The 16,868-nt window shown below is 43.7% G+C and overlaps 2 protein-coding genes across 3 annotated transcripts; one reads left to right on the top strand and one right to left on the bottom strand.

Moving 5' to 3' along the window:
* Positions 1-4,918: 4,918 nt before the first annotated feature.
* On the top strand, positions 4,919-10,357 carry LOC131222959 (uncharacterized). Its single transcript, XM_058218220.1, has 7 exons — positions 4,919-5,375; positions 7,973-8,011; positions 8,208-8,278; positions 8,867-8,931; positions 9,016-9,105; positions 9,218-9,310; positions 9,788-10,357. Exons 1-7 carry the CDS (start codon positions 4,975-4,977, stop codon positions 10,202-10,204), a joined length of 1,176 nt encoding a protein of 391 aa, XP_058074203.1. The 5' UTR covers positions 4,919-4,974; the 3' UTR covers positions 10,205-10,357.
* A 1,199-nt stretch (positions 10,358-11,556) lies between these two features.
* LOC131222958 (uncharacterized) lies at positions 11,557-14,998 on the bottom strand. Of its 2 annotated transcripts, none has more exons than XM_058218219.1 (2): positions 14,832-14,998; positions 11,557-13,445 (listed from the first exon to the last, which is right to left on the bottom strand). In XM_058218219.1, the coding sequence occupies exon 2, from the start codon at positions 13,407-13,409 to the stop codon at positions 11,751-11,753; it is 1,659 nt and encodes a 552-aa protein (XP_058074202.1). In that variant the 5' UTR covers positions 13,410-13,445; positions 14,832-14,998; the 3' UTR covers positions 11,557-11,750. The 2 variants fall into 2 exon arrangements, with proteins under 2 accessions (XP_058074202.1, XP_058074201.1); XM_058218218.1 differs by having other exon boundaries at positions 11,557-13,429; positions 14,832-14,997.
* Between the last annotated feature and the right edge of the window lie 1,870 nt (positions 14,999-16,868).

Genomic DNA, 16,868 nt, shown 5'->3' with positions numbered 1-16,868 from the left:
GATGGCCTACTTAGGACTAGCTCCCGGTCAATTTACCCCCAATACCTGGATGGTTTTAATTTCTTCATACATCATCTGGCGTCGAGTTGGGAACCCAAAACTGACTCCAGAAGAGTTAATAAGATTGTACTTAGTTAAGCAAGATAACCAAGAGCCGTAGTATTACTTCGCGACTTGTGGCAGCAAGGGGTTGGGGCTGGTTATGAATCTTTCATCCTCCAACAAGAACTGGAAGAACAAATTTTTCTGGGCTTTGGGCGAGTGGGAGGCTGCGGCGGAGGAGCTTAGGAACTTGAGGACTCGGGCCCCCACCCGATTCACCATAACAGGTCGGACCTTTCACGTTTTTCATATTTTACTTCCCTTTCTTGTCTGTCGTGATTTTGGCTGAAGTTTTCCTTTTGTCTCTGTAGACTTTCTGAGAGGTTCGCCTCTCCTCACCTCGGACTAGAAGAATCAGGTTGCTAAATCCAGGGCGCACTCAGGAGACCTCTGCTCGTAGTCGGATCTGATCACAGCCGCCACCCTTCATTGGTCCAGACTTTACAAGTCCAAGTCACTCCCCACTTCCTTCAGTAAGTTTTTCCTGCGTTCCTTACTTTGAAAGGACTGAACCTCTTAACATGGTTGCTAATTCATTATTTTATACACAGGCATGACCGAGGCTTTTGGGTCCCGGAGGAGGAAGAGCGCCTTGACGGTGGAGAAGATGTTGAGGGCCGAGCCCCGAACAAAGACAACTGTTTGGAGGAGGCCGACGGCTCCTCGCGGCGAGAGCCCCTCGACCGTAATTTCTGTAGTTGTAGCTCCAGCTGTGGCTCCAATTTCTGTTGCTGTAGCTCCAGCTACGACGCCTGTTGCGGCTGAGGTCACCGTTGACAAAGCTTGAAAATAGAGACTGAGCAAGAAGAAGAAGAATGATCGGACATATACCTGTCAAGAGCAAAATAAAGGATATGAAAAACTCATATGAGAACACTTCAACTACCATAATCATGGAATTAAAGAAGAGAACATCTAAAAGAATAGCTAAGTAAATATCTCCAAGTAACTAAAGGATTAGTAGAACGACATCATACATGTTGATGACTAAATCTAGACGATTCTCCGCTCTGACTCGTGAACTCTGAATCGCCTTAGCCTCTTGAACTTGCACACTTGCAATGAGTAAAGGAGACCCTGATCTAAGTAGGAGGCCCTCCGTTGCCTAAGTCAGGTCAAGGGAATCTGGGTCTAAGTTGAAGAGTAGAGGGAGAGTGCAAGATTTTGCGTACCTGCAGCACTGGAGTCTCACTGTATTTATACTTGATTGTCGGACGGTCCGGGTCCGTTAATCTCGGCACGATTTACTCAATCAGTGGGATACTATGATCGTGCAGATATAGTCTGTAATCTGGGGATCGTGTAATGCATCGTGCGTATCTGCGGCTAAAACGATCGGTCGTGTTTGCCTAAGGAAATTTCCTGATTTAGCACATGGAGCGTCCTCATCCTGCCTCGACCTCGGCTCGGGATCCCAGGCCAAAGAAGTTCTAATTTTAAGCCTCAGACTTAGACCAACATGCACATAAGCCTTCGCCATTGAGTTGTTGAAAGGGGGGCGCGTCGCGAGTCCGAGCCGAGCCCCGGCCTGGACTCATGACTTGACTTTCCTTATCTGTAGAATATTCAGGAGATCTCCCCCTTCGAGTTCTGAGGCGGAAGGCGGACCTGTCATATCGAGTCGAGTATTCCCGCAATGAGTGACACTGATGTGAATGACCAAGTTCCCTGTTTCTAGTCGGACGATAGAGGGACGGTCTGAAGTCTTCGGTCTGAGCTTCACGCCAACTATTCCGGTCTCAGATCACTTCGAACCAACTACCAGCCTCAGAGCGAGAGCTCAACTGTGACCGAGTCGGGAATCTTCCGTCCCTTCAATAATATTTATCATTTTAGATTGACTCTTATATGTCCGATCGAATTAAGGGGATGTTGGCCTCGGAATTGTAGGGGCCCGAATCTGCCCATAACAGAAGCCCCCTACTCTCCAAGTTTGGACACAAACTCAGAGAGTAAATATACATGGAAGATCAAGGGTCTCCCCTGTCACACATCCTGTGCGTGCGGTTGCCATTATGGTTTCTGTGTTGAAGAGATGCGCCCTCGGGGTCTCTCGTCCACGGGTTAACCTCTAGCAGACGAGTGACGACGGTTAAGATTTCAAATAAGTGTTGGGCCTATGGCTGATTGCCACGTATGCCCTGGGAGGCGTTCGAATGACGCCTCCCCTGGTCGGGTGTCGCTTTCACCACCCGGAGCTCATCACTCAATGTCAGAAGTGTACGACCTGGCAGAGCTCGAGCCAGTAGCTAGCGGCCACGTGTTTTCTGCAGTCAGCTCGCAACGATTCGGTGGCGGCAATCATGCTTTGCCATCAATGCAGAGATCCTTCATAAGCTATATAATTCCCAGTGTTTCGGTAGCGCCCCTCACTTCTGCATTTCAAATTTGTGTGACTGTTGGTCTCCTGAGGAAGCGATTTTCGGCGAAGGCGATTCCGACCGACTTGAATTTCCCTGTGAGGTGATTCCAGCCGATTAGAAGTTTCCTTCGAAGGTAATTTCTAATGGCCATCCGGTGAGCTTTTTCTCCCTTTAGCATACTTCTCTTTCCTTCGCTTCTACGAGATGTCGTTTGATATGGACATGGTCCGAGAAGACTATGATGATTTCGAGCCGGCAAACTCGGATGACAGGAGAGGGGCATCCGAAGGTCCCTTGGAAGCAGTGCCCCTGTTCCCTTCACCCCGAAGAAACAAGGATGCGGTGGCTCGAGCTTGTCGGGTGAGCAAGAAGAAAGCCACCCGAGCCCCCAGAGACTTGACTACGGGTATCGTTGAGATGCCCATAAGTGGGTGGGCCTCCGAGGCTGTCCCAGGATGCTCCGTATTATTGGAGTCCTAAATGGGGTGGATCCGCACGGAGTTTGAGATCCCAGAGTCCGTGCTGATAAGGGCACCGGAGCCACTCGTCACTGCCGGTGCACCCGCCGAAGGGGAAGTCGCCATTTTTCTCTACCTATTGCAATGCGGGCTCCGACTCCCCATGCATCCTTTCATCCGAGCCTTAACCGCTTATTTGGGACTAGCTCCCGGCTAGTTCACCCCCAACACTTGGAGTGTTTTGCTTTTTCTGTCATTATCTGGTGTCAAGTCGGAAACCCAGAGCTAACACTAGAAGAATTATCAAGCTTGTACTTGGTAAAACATGACAGCCAAAAGCCGTGGTACTACTTCGTGACTTAAGGCCCACAAACGGCACCAAAAATGTTGATGACTAAATCTGGACGACTCTCCGCTCCGACTTGCGAACTCTGAATCGCCTTAGCCTCTTGAAGCTGCACACTTGCAATGAGCAAAGGAGACCCTGGTCTAAGCAGGGGACCCTTCGATGCCTAAGTCAGGTCAAAGGAATCTGGGTTTAAGTTAAAGAGTAGAGGGAGAGTGCAAGATGTTGCATACCTGCAACAATGGAGTCTCATTGCATTTATACCTGACTGTCGGACGGTCCAGGTCCGTTAATCTCGGCACGATTCACTCAATCAGTGGGATACTGTGATCATAGAGATATGGTCCGTCATCCGAGGATCGTATAACGCATCGTGCATATCTGCGGCTGAAACGATTGGTCGTGTTCGCCTAAGGAAGTTTCCTGGTTTAGCACATGGAGCGTCCTCATCCTGCCTCGACCTTGGCTCGGGATCCCTAGCCAAAGAAGCCCTGATTCCGAGCCTCGGACTTATACCAACATACACGTCAGTCTTCATCATTGAGTTGTCAAAAGGGGGGCGCGTCGCGAGTCCAAGCCGAGCCCCGGCCTGTACTCATGACTTGACTTTCCTTATCTGTTAAATATTCAGGAGGTCTCCCCTCCGAGTTCTGAGGTGGACGGCGGACCTGTCATGTTGAGTCGAGCATTCCCACAATGAGTGACATTGATGTGAATGGCCGAGTTACCCATTTCTGGTCGGACGATAGAGGGACGGTCTGAAGTTTTTGGTCTGAGCTTCATGCCGACTATTCCGGTCTTAGATCACTTCAAACCGACTACTAGCCTCGGAGCGGAAGCTCAACTGTGACCGAGCTGGGAATCTTCCTTCCCTTCAATAATATTTATCGTTTCAGATTGACTCTTGTGTGTCCGATCGGATTAAAGGGATGTCAGTCCTGGAAATTGTAGGGGCTTGAATCTGTCCATGACAATACAAAAAATCAACCATATAAAAAATCACCTATCAAATCAAATCTACCAATTTACCTTAGATCAATCTATCTTACCAGTAGTGATAATTCAATAGTAATAATCTCTTAATTGTAATTTAGATTTATGCTCAGACTTAATTCTTATATAATATAAATGGTTTTTTCAAAAAAAACATTCTTGCCATTCTTATTGACCCACCATAAGTTCTCTTTGCTTGATTGCCTTATATGAAGTTCTTTTTCTAAGGCACCGTGCAATTCATCTTTGAAGGCAAAACCCCTCACTCGGAATAAATCCTAATCATTACAAATATTTGCTAGTGGTTGAGCGGACAATGTATCTCTTCATGTCTTGATCATGTATAGTCAAGCTTGATATATCTTCTTATTTTAGTTCTCGGGGTAATGTGTTAATCCAAACGTCATTAGTATTACCCCGGCACACACCGTACGTGACTAAAAAGAAATAGAATGCTAACCGCCAGGTTCCGGTTAACCTGGCCCGTTCCTTTTTTCAAACGGAGAGCCGATCCGATCCAAGCCGAGCCGAGTCGAGCATTTTAACCTTTCAGTAAGCCATTGACTTTGTATCGAAACCGTAGTTAATTCCTACCTCTACGATAAGCACATCTGGTTAAATCTCCACCGTCTATAAATATCCCTGCAGCGAAAGCACCTCTTTTCATACCGTCTACTCTCATTTTCCTTCGTCGCCCACTCTAATTCCGTCTATGGCCATGGAAGCCGTGCCCGTGGAAGAGCTCACCTCAGGAGCGAGCGGCCGTATAATTCCCGTGTTTCGTGATCTACGGCATTCAGTGCTTTCGCGGCGCTCTCTCCGTCGTATCGTCCTCTTCATCCACTCCTTCTTCCTGTGGTTCCTCCTCCTCTTGCCGCGGAACCGCCACCAGTCTCAGTCTCCCTCGAAAGCCACCGCCTTGAAACGGCGATCGGTTTTCAGGAAGGCGGAGGAAGAGGACGTGTCGAGGCGTCGGGCCCTGGCAGAGGGCCTGGAGATGGTCCCGGAGACGGACGACGGGAGTCCCTGCAGGTGGAATACGTCGTTGTTCTTTGGAACGAAGAGTAACGCGCTTTTCTCACGGTCATGGTTCCCGTGCTCCGGCGAGATGAAGTAAGGTCTTGAATCCATTCTCCACTCGCGTTATTTTATTTTATTTTTTTGTGGTATGGATTGTGTGGTTTTTGGTAGATTAGGGTTTTGATTTAGAAAATTTAGCGATTGGAATGAGATGCCCTTGCGTTCTGTTCTTCTTCCATTTGGGGAAGCACGTGGCACCTGCCGATGACAACTCAGCATTTGGTGGTTGTCTTGTAGTTAGGAGTGCCCATTGGAAACCAGGAACACGAGAATCCTCATAGGTTCTGTTTGGTTGCCACTTGGAAATCAGTTCATCTCATTTTAGTTAATATCAATTTTATATTAGAAATCATAGTTTATATAAATAGTTGCTGATATTTTTAATCCCTAAAAAAATAAAAAATAAAAAAAATCTAATACATAATAAGGTTAAATAAAATGAGATGAACACGTCTTTTAGGTGGCATTCAAACAATTACCCTGGGGATCGGTTTGGATAGGTGGGGTCCACGCAGATTGCATATGGCACCAAAATTACCCTGATTGGGTAATAACAAGATCTTTATGTTAAGGCCCTGCAAGATGGGTGCTGTGGAAGAAATGCTTGAATTCTGGTTTTCGGAGGCTTGCTCCTGCTGTACATCAACTGAATGTTGAATTGTTTTTTATGGGCCCACATGCTTCTGGAGCAATAGAAATGGGATGTGGTATCATCTGGTGGTAGTAAGCTGGAGTAGGTTCTGAACTCGGAGCTGTTATCATCTGGTGAATCAGTCATTTATGATGTCGAGTTGATCGTTATTAACTGTTCATTTCTTTTATAAACAATTTGGCCCACAAAACGAGTGGATTGGCTTGATTATTGGGTCAGGGTGTGTCCATGGTCGGACCTGCCTGTTTTTTAGCTTCTTTCTTGGTAGAATGGTTGCTTCTTTGTAGGTAAGGTTGCGCTCTGGGTATAATGATTGCTGCTCTCTATTCAGATTGCTTTCTTGGTAGAATAGTTGCTGCTTTGTAGGTAAAGTTGGATTGGTTTCCATCACCGTAAGTGTCATCAGCATCATCATCCAAGAAGTAGTCATGCAAGGACTCTGTTAGTTGCACACCTTGAATTGAGTGTTATATGCTTAGTTTCTAAAAGTGGTAGTAAGCTGGAGTAGGCTCTTGTTGACTCTCAACCAGACCCAATACAGCAGCAAGCCATAGAAATAACTTATTTAGGGCCTGAGGTCCTGAAGTAAGGAGTTGTCAATATTTGGAGCAAGGTCCTCAGTCCCTTTGGCATATCATAGTGTTTAAAAAGAAAGCGTGTGAAATGGTTGATAGCCAAAGTTGGTGAGACCTTCACCACTAGGGGACGACCAATGTGGAAAATGTTCCTATATGCAGTGATGTGGGTATAGTGAAGGAAAAAGGTGAAAAAGAGAAAAATTATAGGCTTTCACCACTCAGTGGGATTAAGTGGGGAAAACCATAAAAATTAATTGTCACAGTTTCAGATTTCAAAGCAGTACCAAAGATTGGGAAAGGAAGGATCAGCTGTTATTCTAGTGGGGAAAGAACATGTGAACATGCACCTGGCACTTGGAAATTGAAATCTGATGAAACTCCTTGCCCATGGACTTCGATAGGTTTGTAGAACTCAAAATGAAGAGAAAGCATAGGCACTCGTGGAAGGATGGGGATTTTTCATCGTCCATGTTGGTTGGTTTAAAATTGGAGGTTGATTCCAAGCATGTCAAGTAGGCATCATCTCAAACATCCCCAAACTTTGCATTGTCTGTGGGTGTCAATGGGATCCAAGACGCAACATCAGTGTGAGATGTTTTTTCCCCCCTATTTTTTTGGGTAATGTCATAAGTAAATGTCAGAGTCGATCCTTGCAATGAAAGGGGTGATATCTTCCTCATTCTCTAGATAACTAGCAGTGCTGTTGGCAGTTTCTCTTTAGTAGTGGTTTTAGAAGGTGGAATAACATAACTGACCTGTGAAATAAAGGGGTCTTGATCTTCTTATTTGGAGCAGAGAGCCTCATCCACCCTCCCAATGTTAATAGATTAACTACCACCTGATTGAATAATCCTGATGTTGATTTAACAAAGAGAACTGCAAAGGGACCTTTGCACCAGAGTTTAGGCTTTCAATCACATTAGAATCAAGGCATGGTTATTTAGTTTTGGCATTTCCTTTCAGTAAGACCTGTGCACATCATGTCTATGCTTTAGGTGGTTGATCTATATAGCCTTCCTAATGAATCCAAGGGGTTTCTCTTCTATGTATGTGAAGTTCTTGTCTATCAGGTGTGTTTCTGCTTTTGCTCATTCTAGGATCTAGAGCTAACAATGCATTGAGTTCCATCTGCATTTTCCTTTTTGACGAGCATTGCTTGAAGTTGAAAGGTTGTTCTTTATCTATCAATTTCCATTATTTTTTAGCCAAACTCTTATCACCTATTAAAACTATGGTGCCCAGGTTAGAAGGGTGAAGGTGTCCTTGTCTGAGACAGCTGCTTGGCTTTCATTTTTATGCTTCTTTTGCATGTACGGTTTACATTCTTTCATGCTTGGTATACTTCCCTTCAAAATTTCGGTCTTAAAGACATTCTTTTTTTCTTTTTTCTTTTTTTCCAGGGGAATAATGATTATTATACATGGGCTCAATGAGCACAGGTGATTCTGATTTTTCTTGTCTTTTTTTATTTTTAATGTCATGCCCAATACGTTATAAAGATGTTTTTTTTTTTCTAAAGTTTGCAAGCTATCAATCAGTTGCCTCAAGGTTGTGGCTGTTGGTGGTATTAATCACTACTGAGTCAGGAATTCCACTGAACAGTTTGCTGACTACTCTCTGATTACCATTTTTCAGTGGAAGATATGCTCATTTTGCTAAGCAACTAACTTCATGCAACTTTGGAGTATATGCAATGGATTGGATTGGTGGGTACTCTTGGTTACTTCACCTCCCTTATTCTAAAATAGTCAAAATGTGGCTGCTGTACCAGCTGCTTGCCCATGTTCACTAAATCCAAAATGGGATAGAATTTCAAAGAACACAAAAGTTTTTTCAATATTCAGATACACATTAATGCACAATATAATGCTGACATAGATGTTGCCTTCTCAACAACTTTCTTATTTGTCAAAGAAGTGTACTAGGGTGCATCTTTCTCTCTTTATATAAACATTTTTTTTTGGAAGGCAGGATGTGTTTCTATATATGTTTGACTCTATTGAAAAGGTATCCCCCATAAAGGGAAAAGGTAAAGTTTCAATTTGTGGCCAAAAATCTCCTCAATAGGACAATCCTGACATTCAATTTATGGCAACAATTGCAAAGAAAATACGACGGCCCATCCACAACTGCAAAAATACCAAGATTGGTGGATACGATTGTAGATAGAGGAAATTCTTGAGCGCAGTCCATCCATGTTGTGGCCCAACAAATCAATGGTCTAGAACATTGAATCATGGCTTTTATTAATGATTGCAAGCACACTAAAAATCTCTCTTTTATAATCTGTGTAGGCCATGGTGGAAGCGATGGATTGCACGGATATGTGCCGTCACTTGATCATGTTGTTGCAGACACAGTAAGTTCTTCAGTGCTATTCTGCAAATTCTCTTGTTTGTTGAATGCTTAATCCGTGATACCAATCTGTGTTTGTATTTTGCAGGGAACATTTTTGGAGAAAATTAGATTGGAAAATCCTGGTATACCATGCTTCCTTTTTGGTCACTCAACGGGTGGGGCTGTGGTTTTGAAGGTAAGATGATGGAAGATGGCATCATAGTTTGTTTGAGTGGACTTCTTTCTTTATAGATTGTTTAGGATTAACTGTTGCAAGGTTTGCTCATTTGATTGGTTGGATTGTTTAGGCAGCCTCGCATCCTCATATTGAGAGCATGCTTGAAGGAATTGTCTTGACTTCACCAGCATTGCGTGTGAAGCCAGCTCATCCGATAGTAGGGGTAATTCCTCGTTCATTATTTTATTTATATGTAGGATGCATGGGTAAAGTTGACAGTGAGAAGAAATGTTTAATAATAAAAATTGGCTGATTGTTCTATGAATTTTCAATTTCAATTAAACTTAGTTGATGAAAGAATAATAATAAAAACCTCACCTTCTTGTCCAAATCGATGATGTGGATTATTGTAAGAACTAGTTGCAAGTTCTGGATTCATTCCCAGTGTTAGCAAGAGTGCCCTTCCAGTTCCAGTTCCCGTTCCAGTTCCTGGACATTGGAATTTCTTGGAGAAGAGGAAGCACAAGCATCTGGGTTGGGCACTCCCCATAGACAAGTGAATGCTAGGTTGTCATCTGTAGGGCCCCAGATGGACTTTTGGAGCAAAACCGGAACTGTCCCTAAACAAACCCTAATGAAAATTTGATAGGATATGGAACTATCACCTGGTGTTAATGGACTCCTTTTTCATGTGTTACAGGCTGTGGCTCCTATATTTTCTCTTGTTGTTCCCAAGTTCCAATTTAAGGGTGCTAACAAAAGGGGTATCCCTGTGTCGAGGGACCCAGCGGCTCTTGTGGCCAAGTATTCAGACCCGTTGGTCTACACTGGCCCCATAAGGGTCCGGACGGGCCATGAGATCCTTCGCATCTCCTCTCACCTAATGCAGAACATGAAATCCGTCACCGTCCCATTCTTCGTTCTCCATGGAACAGCCGACAAGGTTACTGATCCTTTAGCTTCCCAGGACTTGTACAACGAGGCTGCTTCCAATTTCAAAGACATTAAGCTGTATGAAGGCTTCTTCCATGACCTTCTCTTCGAGCCGGAACGTGAAGAGATTGCCGGGGACATCATCGGCTGGATGGAAAAGAGACTTCAGCTTCGGAGCTGGTAAATAAATCATCTTATACAGATTTACTATTTATCATCAGCTCTTGGGCTAAAGAGGGGCCCAATTTGGGGTGGTGTTTTGCACTAAAAGCATAATCAATTCATATGTTAGGATGTTATACTGATGTGATGGAAAGCTGTCGTAAGACTTGGAATATATATATATGTGTGTGTGTGTGTGTGTGTGTGTGTGTGTGTTAATACATTATTAATAAATGTGTTGTTTGGGTACGAGCATTGTCTGTTTGTATGGTACATTTAAGGTGTTTTATTCGTAAATTGTCCTACAATTTCGCTACAAATTAAGATTTAATGGTATTCTTGTGAGCTTTTTCTTTTAAAATCCCTACCTTGGAAGGCCCACTAATCAGATGGCCAGGGATTGGTTTGAACCGTATGAATTTCAAGTCTGTCATCAGTAGGGTATGTGGATGGATGGTCCAACTAATACATCACCCTGTTCCCTGGTTCTAATGCATCAGCTCCCATCAGCAGAAGTATTAACTGAGATTCCCTTTGAGGGAATGGCCTGATTTGCCAGGTCTTTGGTGTAATGCTCCGCATGTTTCAGCTGCCAAGGGATCCAGTGTCTTCTGTAATTTCTACTGATTATAAATGACCGGACCTGATCCACTTGCCTCCTGGAAGCATGGGAAATAAGGTGCGCATATGGACTATCAGTGCCTTCTATTGCATGGGAAAATGTCCATTTATCATGGTTAGGAGGGCAATCCATAGGAGATCAGATCATTAAACTAATGCCGAGAAATGGATATACCTTTTGTGCTTTGTGGATGCTTCCTGTTGTTTATACAGCGTTGTAGATTGTAGTGGCAGACGATTGAAACTCATTAGTAGGGGATGTTGTAGATTGTAGTGGCAGCAAGGATTGAAACTCATTAGTAGGGGATGATAAGGGGTGTGATGCCGCTGTATTGATGATGGACCTGCCACCTGAAAGCCCAACCTGATTTAAATGGTTATGGGTTATTTTGTTGATGGTACAGATTCAGGTGATGGGACCTCAATTGAACCCATAACCTAGTTGGAACCAACCCAACAGGACCTGGGCTGGATCAGTTCGGGCATTGTTACACCCGGATCCCGACTCTTTTACTCTCTACAGTGCGCACTACAAAACGAGTTGCCCAGATATGCAACGTGTGCCATTAGACTGGGGACCAGGCCCCGGCAAGAAGAATTGAAACAAAACGCATGTTTATTCTTAATTCAAGTCCTTTCGGATTAAAGAAACCAGTTCTTTTCAATTCTAAGTATTTTTGGATTAAAAAGCCATGCTAGTTAAGAACAAACAGAGGGTTCTTATCCTACCATCCCTTTCACTATAAGAGTAGATTAGAAAAAGAACAGGGTTCTTGTATCAAATTTGGAAGGACTTCTCTGAAAGTTTTTATCCAATCAAGATTCTCAACAAGAAAACAGAAGATACAAGAAGATTCGTAACTGATGAGATTCAAGTAGTCAATGAAACAGAAGAGATGTGGGAACTACAGTGTAAAGCCCCAACTGCTTTTTGAACCCTTTCTTGCTCAACTTTCGGCTTCATTTTGTGCCAGCACCTTTGGTTCCAAAGACTCGGACGCTGCATTATTTTCTTGCTCAGTTTCTGGTGTCCCACTGATGCTCGTTCCACTACTATTGGAAGACTCCAACTTACTATCTTCGTGCTGCGTTTCTGTAGTTCTGTCCACCAAGTCCTTACCAGACTCGGAACTTGTTTCTCCAGTGCTTACTGCCTCAGAAACATTATTTCCTTCTTGAGATTGAACAGCCTCAGCTTCAGGACCAGTCCTTTCAGCTGCCACCTCTATTTCATTATGGCCGCCAGGCAGGGATGAATTGGAGAGTAACTCAGATCTTGGTTCTGTATTTTCACCAGCTTGGGTGTGGCCATCTGAATCCGAAAAAGTCTCCTCAGCTGAACTAGTTGCTCCATTATCTTCGCTCCTTCGCATATCCATTTCATTTTGCTTGTTGGAAGGAGATGAATTGGAAAGTTCCTCAGTTGTTGGCACTGCATTTTCACCGGATTGGGTGTGTTTATCCAAATCTGATGCAGTCTCTTGGTCGGAACTTGCTACTCCCTGATGGCCACCTTCTGTCTCTTTAAACATGGAACTTGCAGACTGATTTCCTTCTTCAGGAAAGCCACCAATCGCATTTGCTGTTTGGCTGTCCATTCCATTCGTCTGTAACAGCAAAGTCTCCTCCACACTTCTACTAGAGTCCCTCCTCTCTTCCCCGGCACCATTATCTAGAACCGTTGCTTCATCTCCCCCTCTACGGTCAGTGTTGACTTCTTCATCAGTGTGTGTTTCCTCAGGGTGAGTTTCTGGTTCCTTTTCACCCTCTTCATGTGTTTCCTCATGTCGAGTTTCTTGCTCCTTTTCATTCTCTTCATGGCGATCCTGGTCTGAAACTGTTGCTTCCTCTCCCTCTTTTACTTCGATACTGTCATTTCTGTTCTCTTCTTTGCTGTGTTGACTCTCATCCTGTTGAGTTTCTTGCTCTTTTCTGCTCTCTTCCTCTTCATGATTCGCTGCATTTTCCTTTGGATCTTCATGTTCGTTTGTAACCCCTTCATCAGCCTTTTCAGAGACTGTTGCTTCATCATTACCTTGAGTATTGGTGACATCTTCCGTATTACTTTGTGTTTCCTCTTGTTGATTTTCTTTCTGCTTTTGACTCTCTTCCTCTTCAGTCCCTGTGGCATTGCCTTGCAAATCTTCATGACCCTTGTCAAGAGCCTCTTCCTCACCCTTTTCCAAACCCGTTTCATCTCCACCTCTTATTTGATCACTGACATTCCCTTCTTCATCTCGTCGTGGTTCATCTTGTTGCGCTTCTTCCCCCTTTTCACTCTCTCCCTCTTCATGATCCGTGGTGTTGTCTTGTGAATCTTCATCCATCTTTTCTTCAACCCGTTCGGAGTTTTCGGAGTTCCCATGGTCGCTCTCCATCTCAATCCCACCATTGAATCCCACTTTCTCTTTACGCCCCAAATTCATGTTTCCATATCCCTGACTAGCCTTGTTTTTCTCTGCTTCATTATAATCCTTCTTGTCATATGAATTCTTGACCTGGTAAATCAACCAAATGCACACAGCCAAAAGCACCGCTACCTGCAACACCTGCTTAACTTTGATCCCTTTGCTTCTTTGATTCCTCATCGCAGAATGGTGAAGCATGACCGCCGTTCGATAACTCCCTGGAAATGATAAAAGCTGAAGTGAATATAATCAATATCACAACCTTAGCAGTTTTTTTTTTTTTTTAAAAAAAAACATAAAAACAAAACCCAAGTCTTTTTTTTTTCTTTCAAATTAAGAAAATTTAACAAATTAGAATTTTAACCATTCTCAACCTAAGGCTTTGAACAATGTATGTTGGTTTTCAGTCTGTACAAGTGGGACACATGGCCCTGAGGATGGACCACCACCCAAAGTCAGCCTTAGTTGGATAACCCCAACCTCTAATTTCACTGCCGGAAATAGATGGTAAAGAAAAGAAATACACTAGTCCGCACTCGTTGGAAAGGCCCAATGCTGGTGGCCAGACTATTCCAATCTGGGAGATTTTTGGGGCATATGATCAATAGACAGTCGGGTCCAGTAGCCTAATGTTCCAGATCTCTGAAGCATGGCCCCACTTGTGGAAACAGCAAAACTGACTTTATTGTGAAATGCATGATTCCTCTTCAATAAAAACCAACTTGGACGTTCGACTCACCATGTCAAATGAGTAGAGACATCAATCACAGGATTTCCCAATCTCTCAAAAGGCTGGTTAACCTAGATAAATACACTACTGAAACACAACATCTCTAGAATTGCATGCTTTTAGGGATGTAGCTTCTGCAACTTCAAGCATAATAAGATTAGGAAAATCCGAATTGAAAATCATATTCTCCAAATCAAACTCTCTACCAAAATTTTCAAAACAGAGGATAGCAGAGTACTGTTTTACAACAAAACAACCAACCAATCTGGAAGTTATATTCTCAGAAAAGATGCATGGAATTCACACAATACAAACCCAGATGAAACACACCAATCTCAACCAAAGTCTACGGCATTCTTTGTTTGCTAGACAAGCTCACATTTCTGTGATCCAAGCCGTTCATCTAGTGGGACAGACGTTGGTTGGATGGATCATTCCCGTCGCCCCTAACAAGATGATCTATAGTTACAATCACTGGTTTCTTCTTGTTGGATGCCGACTCTTAAACAGTCCAAACAACGAAGATGATCCAATGGAAGAGACGTTTCGGGGCATGGCGCATCGCTAATGTGGCCCACCAAACAAACGGTCAGAGCACGAAGTTGGGTTTAACTTATACAATTGCCGTCCCAAAGAGAGTGTCGTCTTCTAAATAAAAAGCCATCGATCTGGAATTCAAATCTGACTACTTCTACACCATTGAATATCCACACCAACAGATCTGATATTATCAAAACCGGATTCCTACTTCTAGGCCGAAAGAAGAAGCATCAAAGTCGATCAATCTCGACTGTTGAAATCAAGATATACAATTTCCAGGCAAGATTTAAGAGCGAGAAATGATTTCAGCAAAGAAGCAGGAAATTCTCATTAAAGATTCGGTACGTTACCGTTTTTCGGAGATTCGAAGAGCTGCAATCTGAGAGCAAGTGCAAAGCGCGTCGGATCAAGAGCAACTGCAACAGCGCGTTGGATGGAGATGAGGTTCAGAGAACACTAGATCCGGTGAGCTTAGATCTGAGAGAGATCCACCGACGGCTTTTCTAGTCGGTGGTTGCGAATCCGAATGTAGCGGTTATTTTCACATTATTGCTCCCAATATGTCCCTGATTTCTTTGCTAAATTACATAATTGCCATAAGTTTGGACAACCTATTCCCAATACACCCTTCATTCTTTGTTAAATTTCATAATTGCCTTAAATTTGGACAACCTATTCCCAATACACCCTTCATTCCTTGTCAAATTTCATAATTGCCATAAGTTTTGACAGCCTATTCCCAAAATGCCCCATCCATTTGCAAGGCTTGCACGTGGACCCACGGAGGGGTGTGTATGACATCCAACCTTTCCTGTCTGGTAGCAATAAAAAATAAAAATAAGACCGACCCAACTATCATGCGGGCGAATTTGGAAGTTATGGACCGTTGTACATTTTTTACAAGTGTGTTTAACGATCGTAGAAGACTGTTTTCCGGAGGTTATATTATCAAGGTGGGCCCACGTAATGAAAGGTTTGGATGTAAACATGCGCAACAAGTGGCGCCCTCCGAAGAAAACAATCGACAACCGTTCAAAAATCTCCGAATTCACATCCACTGGTTGTAAGCCATGCGTACACTCTGGTGGGCCACATGTTCCACTTTCCACAAGGACTTATGGAGAAACCGGTCTCATTGCCGTTTCGTGTGAAATTACATGATCCAGACCACGTTATTGATTAAAGAGGAACGAGTTCGTCCTGCCTTTGTTGCATTCGTTTCACCACTGGGGCCCACGTGCTGAGTAATCTGATGATCGGAACTGTTCATTTTGTGTAATCTATGCTGCCACCATTCTCCATAACAAAATTATGGTGAATGGATGGTTGTGACTGTCACTATCTGTATATGAATTTAAAACAATTAAAAGAGATTTTTCATCGCTCTCATTTGACTCTACAAAAATCAAAGGTTCCGATCATCAATGAAGTGTGATTGTGCAACACTTGCTTATTTATGGTAGTAACAAGAATATGAACGATCCAAATCTTTTCACCCTCTCAGCACGTGGGCCCAATGGCGGTTGCACAGGGTCGATCTTAAGTCATCGTGGCAGAGGAAAAACGAACTCAAGAGTAATCATGGGCATCGTCCATCCACTAGGGGTTCAACAAAGCTATGGTCTAGATCATCCAAAGAGTACGGCCCAACCCTGGCTGGACTCGGATTCCGTTGTGACTTCTCAGTGCCGACGGGGCTGATGGAAAATCTTTATGGGCCCCACCATGATATAACGTGCGCAACTGTCATGGGCGTTTAACCCGAACAGTCCATGTAATGCGGAATCCCATGAAATCTCGAGGGGCAAATTTTCACCCTGATCTAAAATTTCAGTGAGCCATAGCAAAGAGAAATGTTGTTTTCTTTTTTCATGGCCCACCAAAATTTTGGATCAAAGTAAAAATTAGGCAAGGGGTATTTCATGAGGTGTTGTTTCACATGGACCGTGCTCACCTGCGCACTAGTTCGCATGGGAACTGGTGTGAACTGTTTTGAGAACCCATCATACGTGATGTGGATCCAAAATGCTCACCTGCGCACTAGTTCGCATGGGAACTGGTGTGAACTGTTTTGAGAACCCATCATACGTGATGTGGATCCAAAATCTGAACTGTTCAAGTAAAGCAACACCTCGTGAAACCCCTCGGGCCCAAGTTTTACTTTGGTCTAAAACTTTGATGGGCCATGAAAAATAAAAACAGTTTCCTCCCTTGATTTGCATTTCTCTTTTCTATGGCCCACTAGAATTTTAGATCAGGGTGAAAATTTGTTACATAGGGTTTCAAGGGATTCCGCATCACATGGACCGTTCAAATTAGACACCCATGACACGTGTGCAAAGGTGCGCATGTGCGTAGGTGTGCAGGTAAGCATGACTCTCTCTCTC

This window comes from Magnolia sinica, chromosome 13, assembly GCF_029962835.1.
Source record: "Magnolia sinica isolate HGM2019 chromosome 13, MsV1, whole genome shotgun sequence".
NCBI classification, from domain to species: Eukaryota; Viridiplantae; Streptophyta; class Magnoliopsida; order Magnoliales; family Magnoliaceae; genus Magnolia; species Magnolia sinica.
The sequence above is the reverse complement of the archived record's forward strand: the minus strand, read 5'-3'. Positions and strand labels throughout refer to the sequence as shown.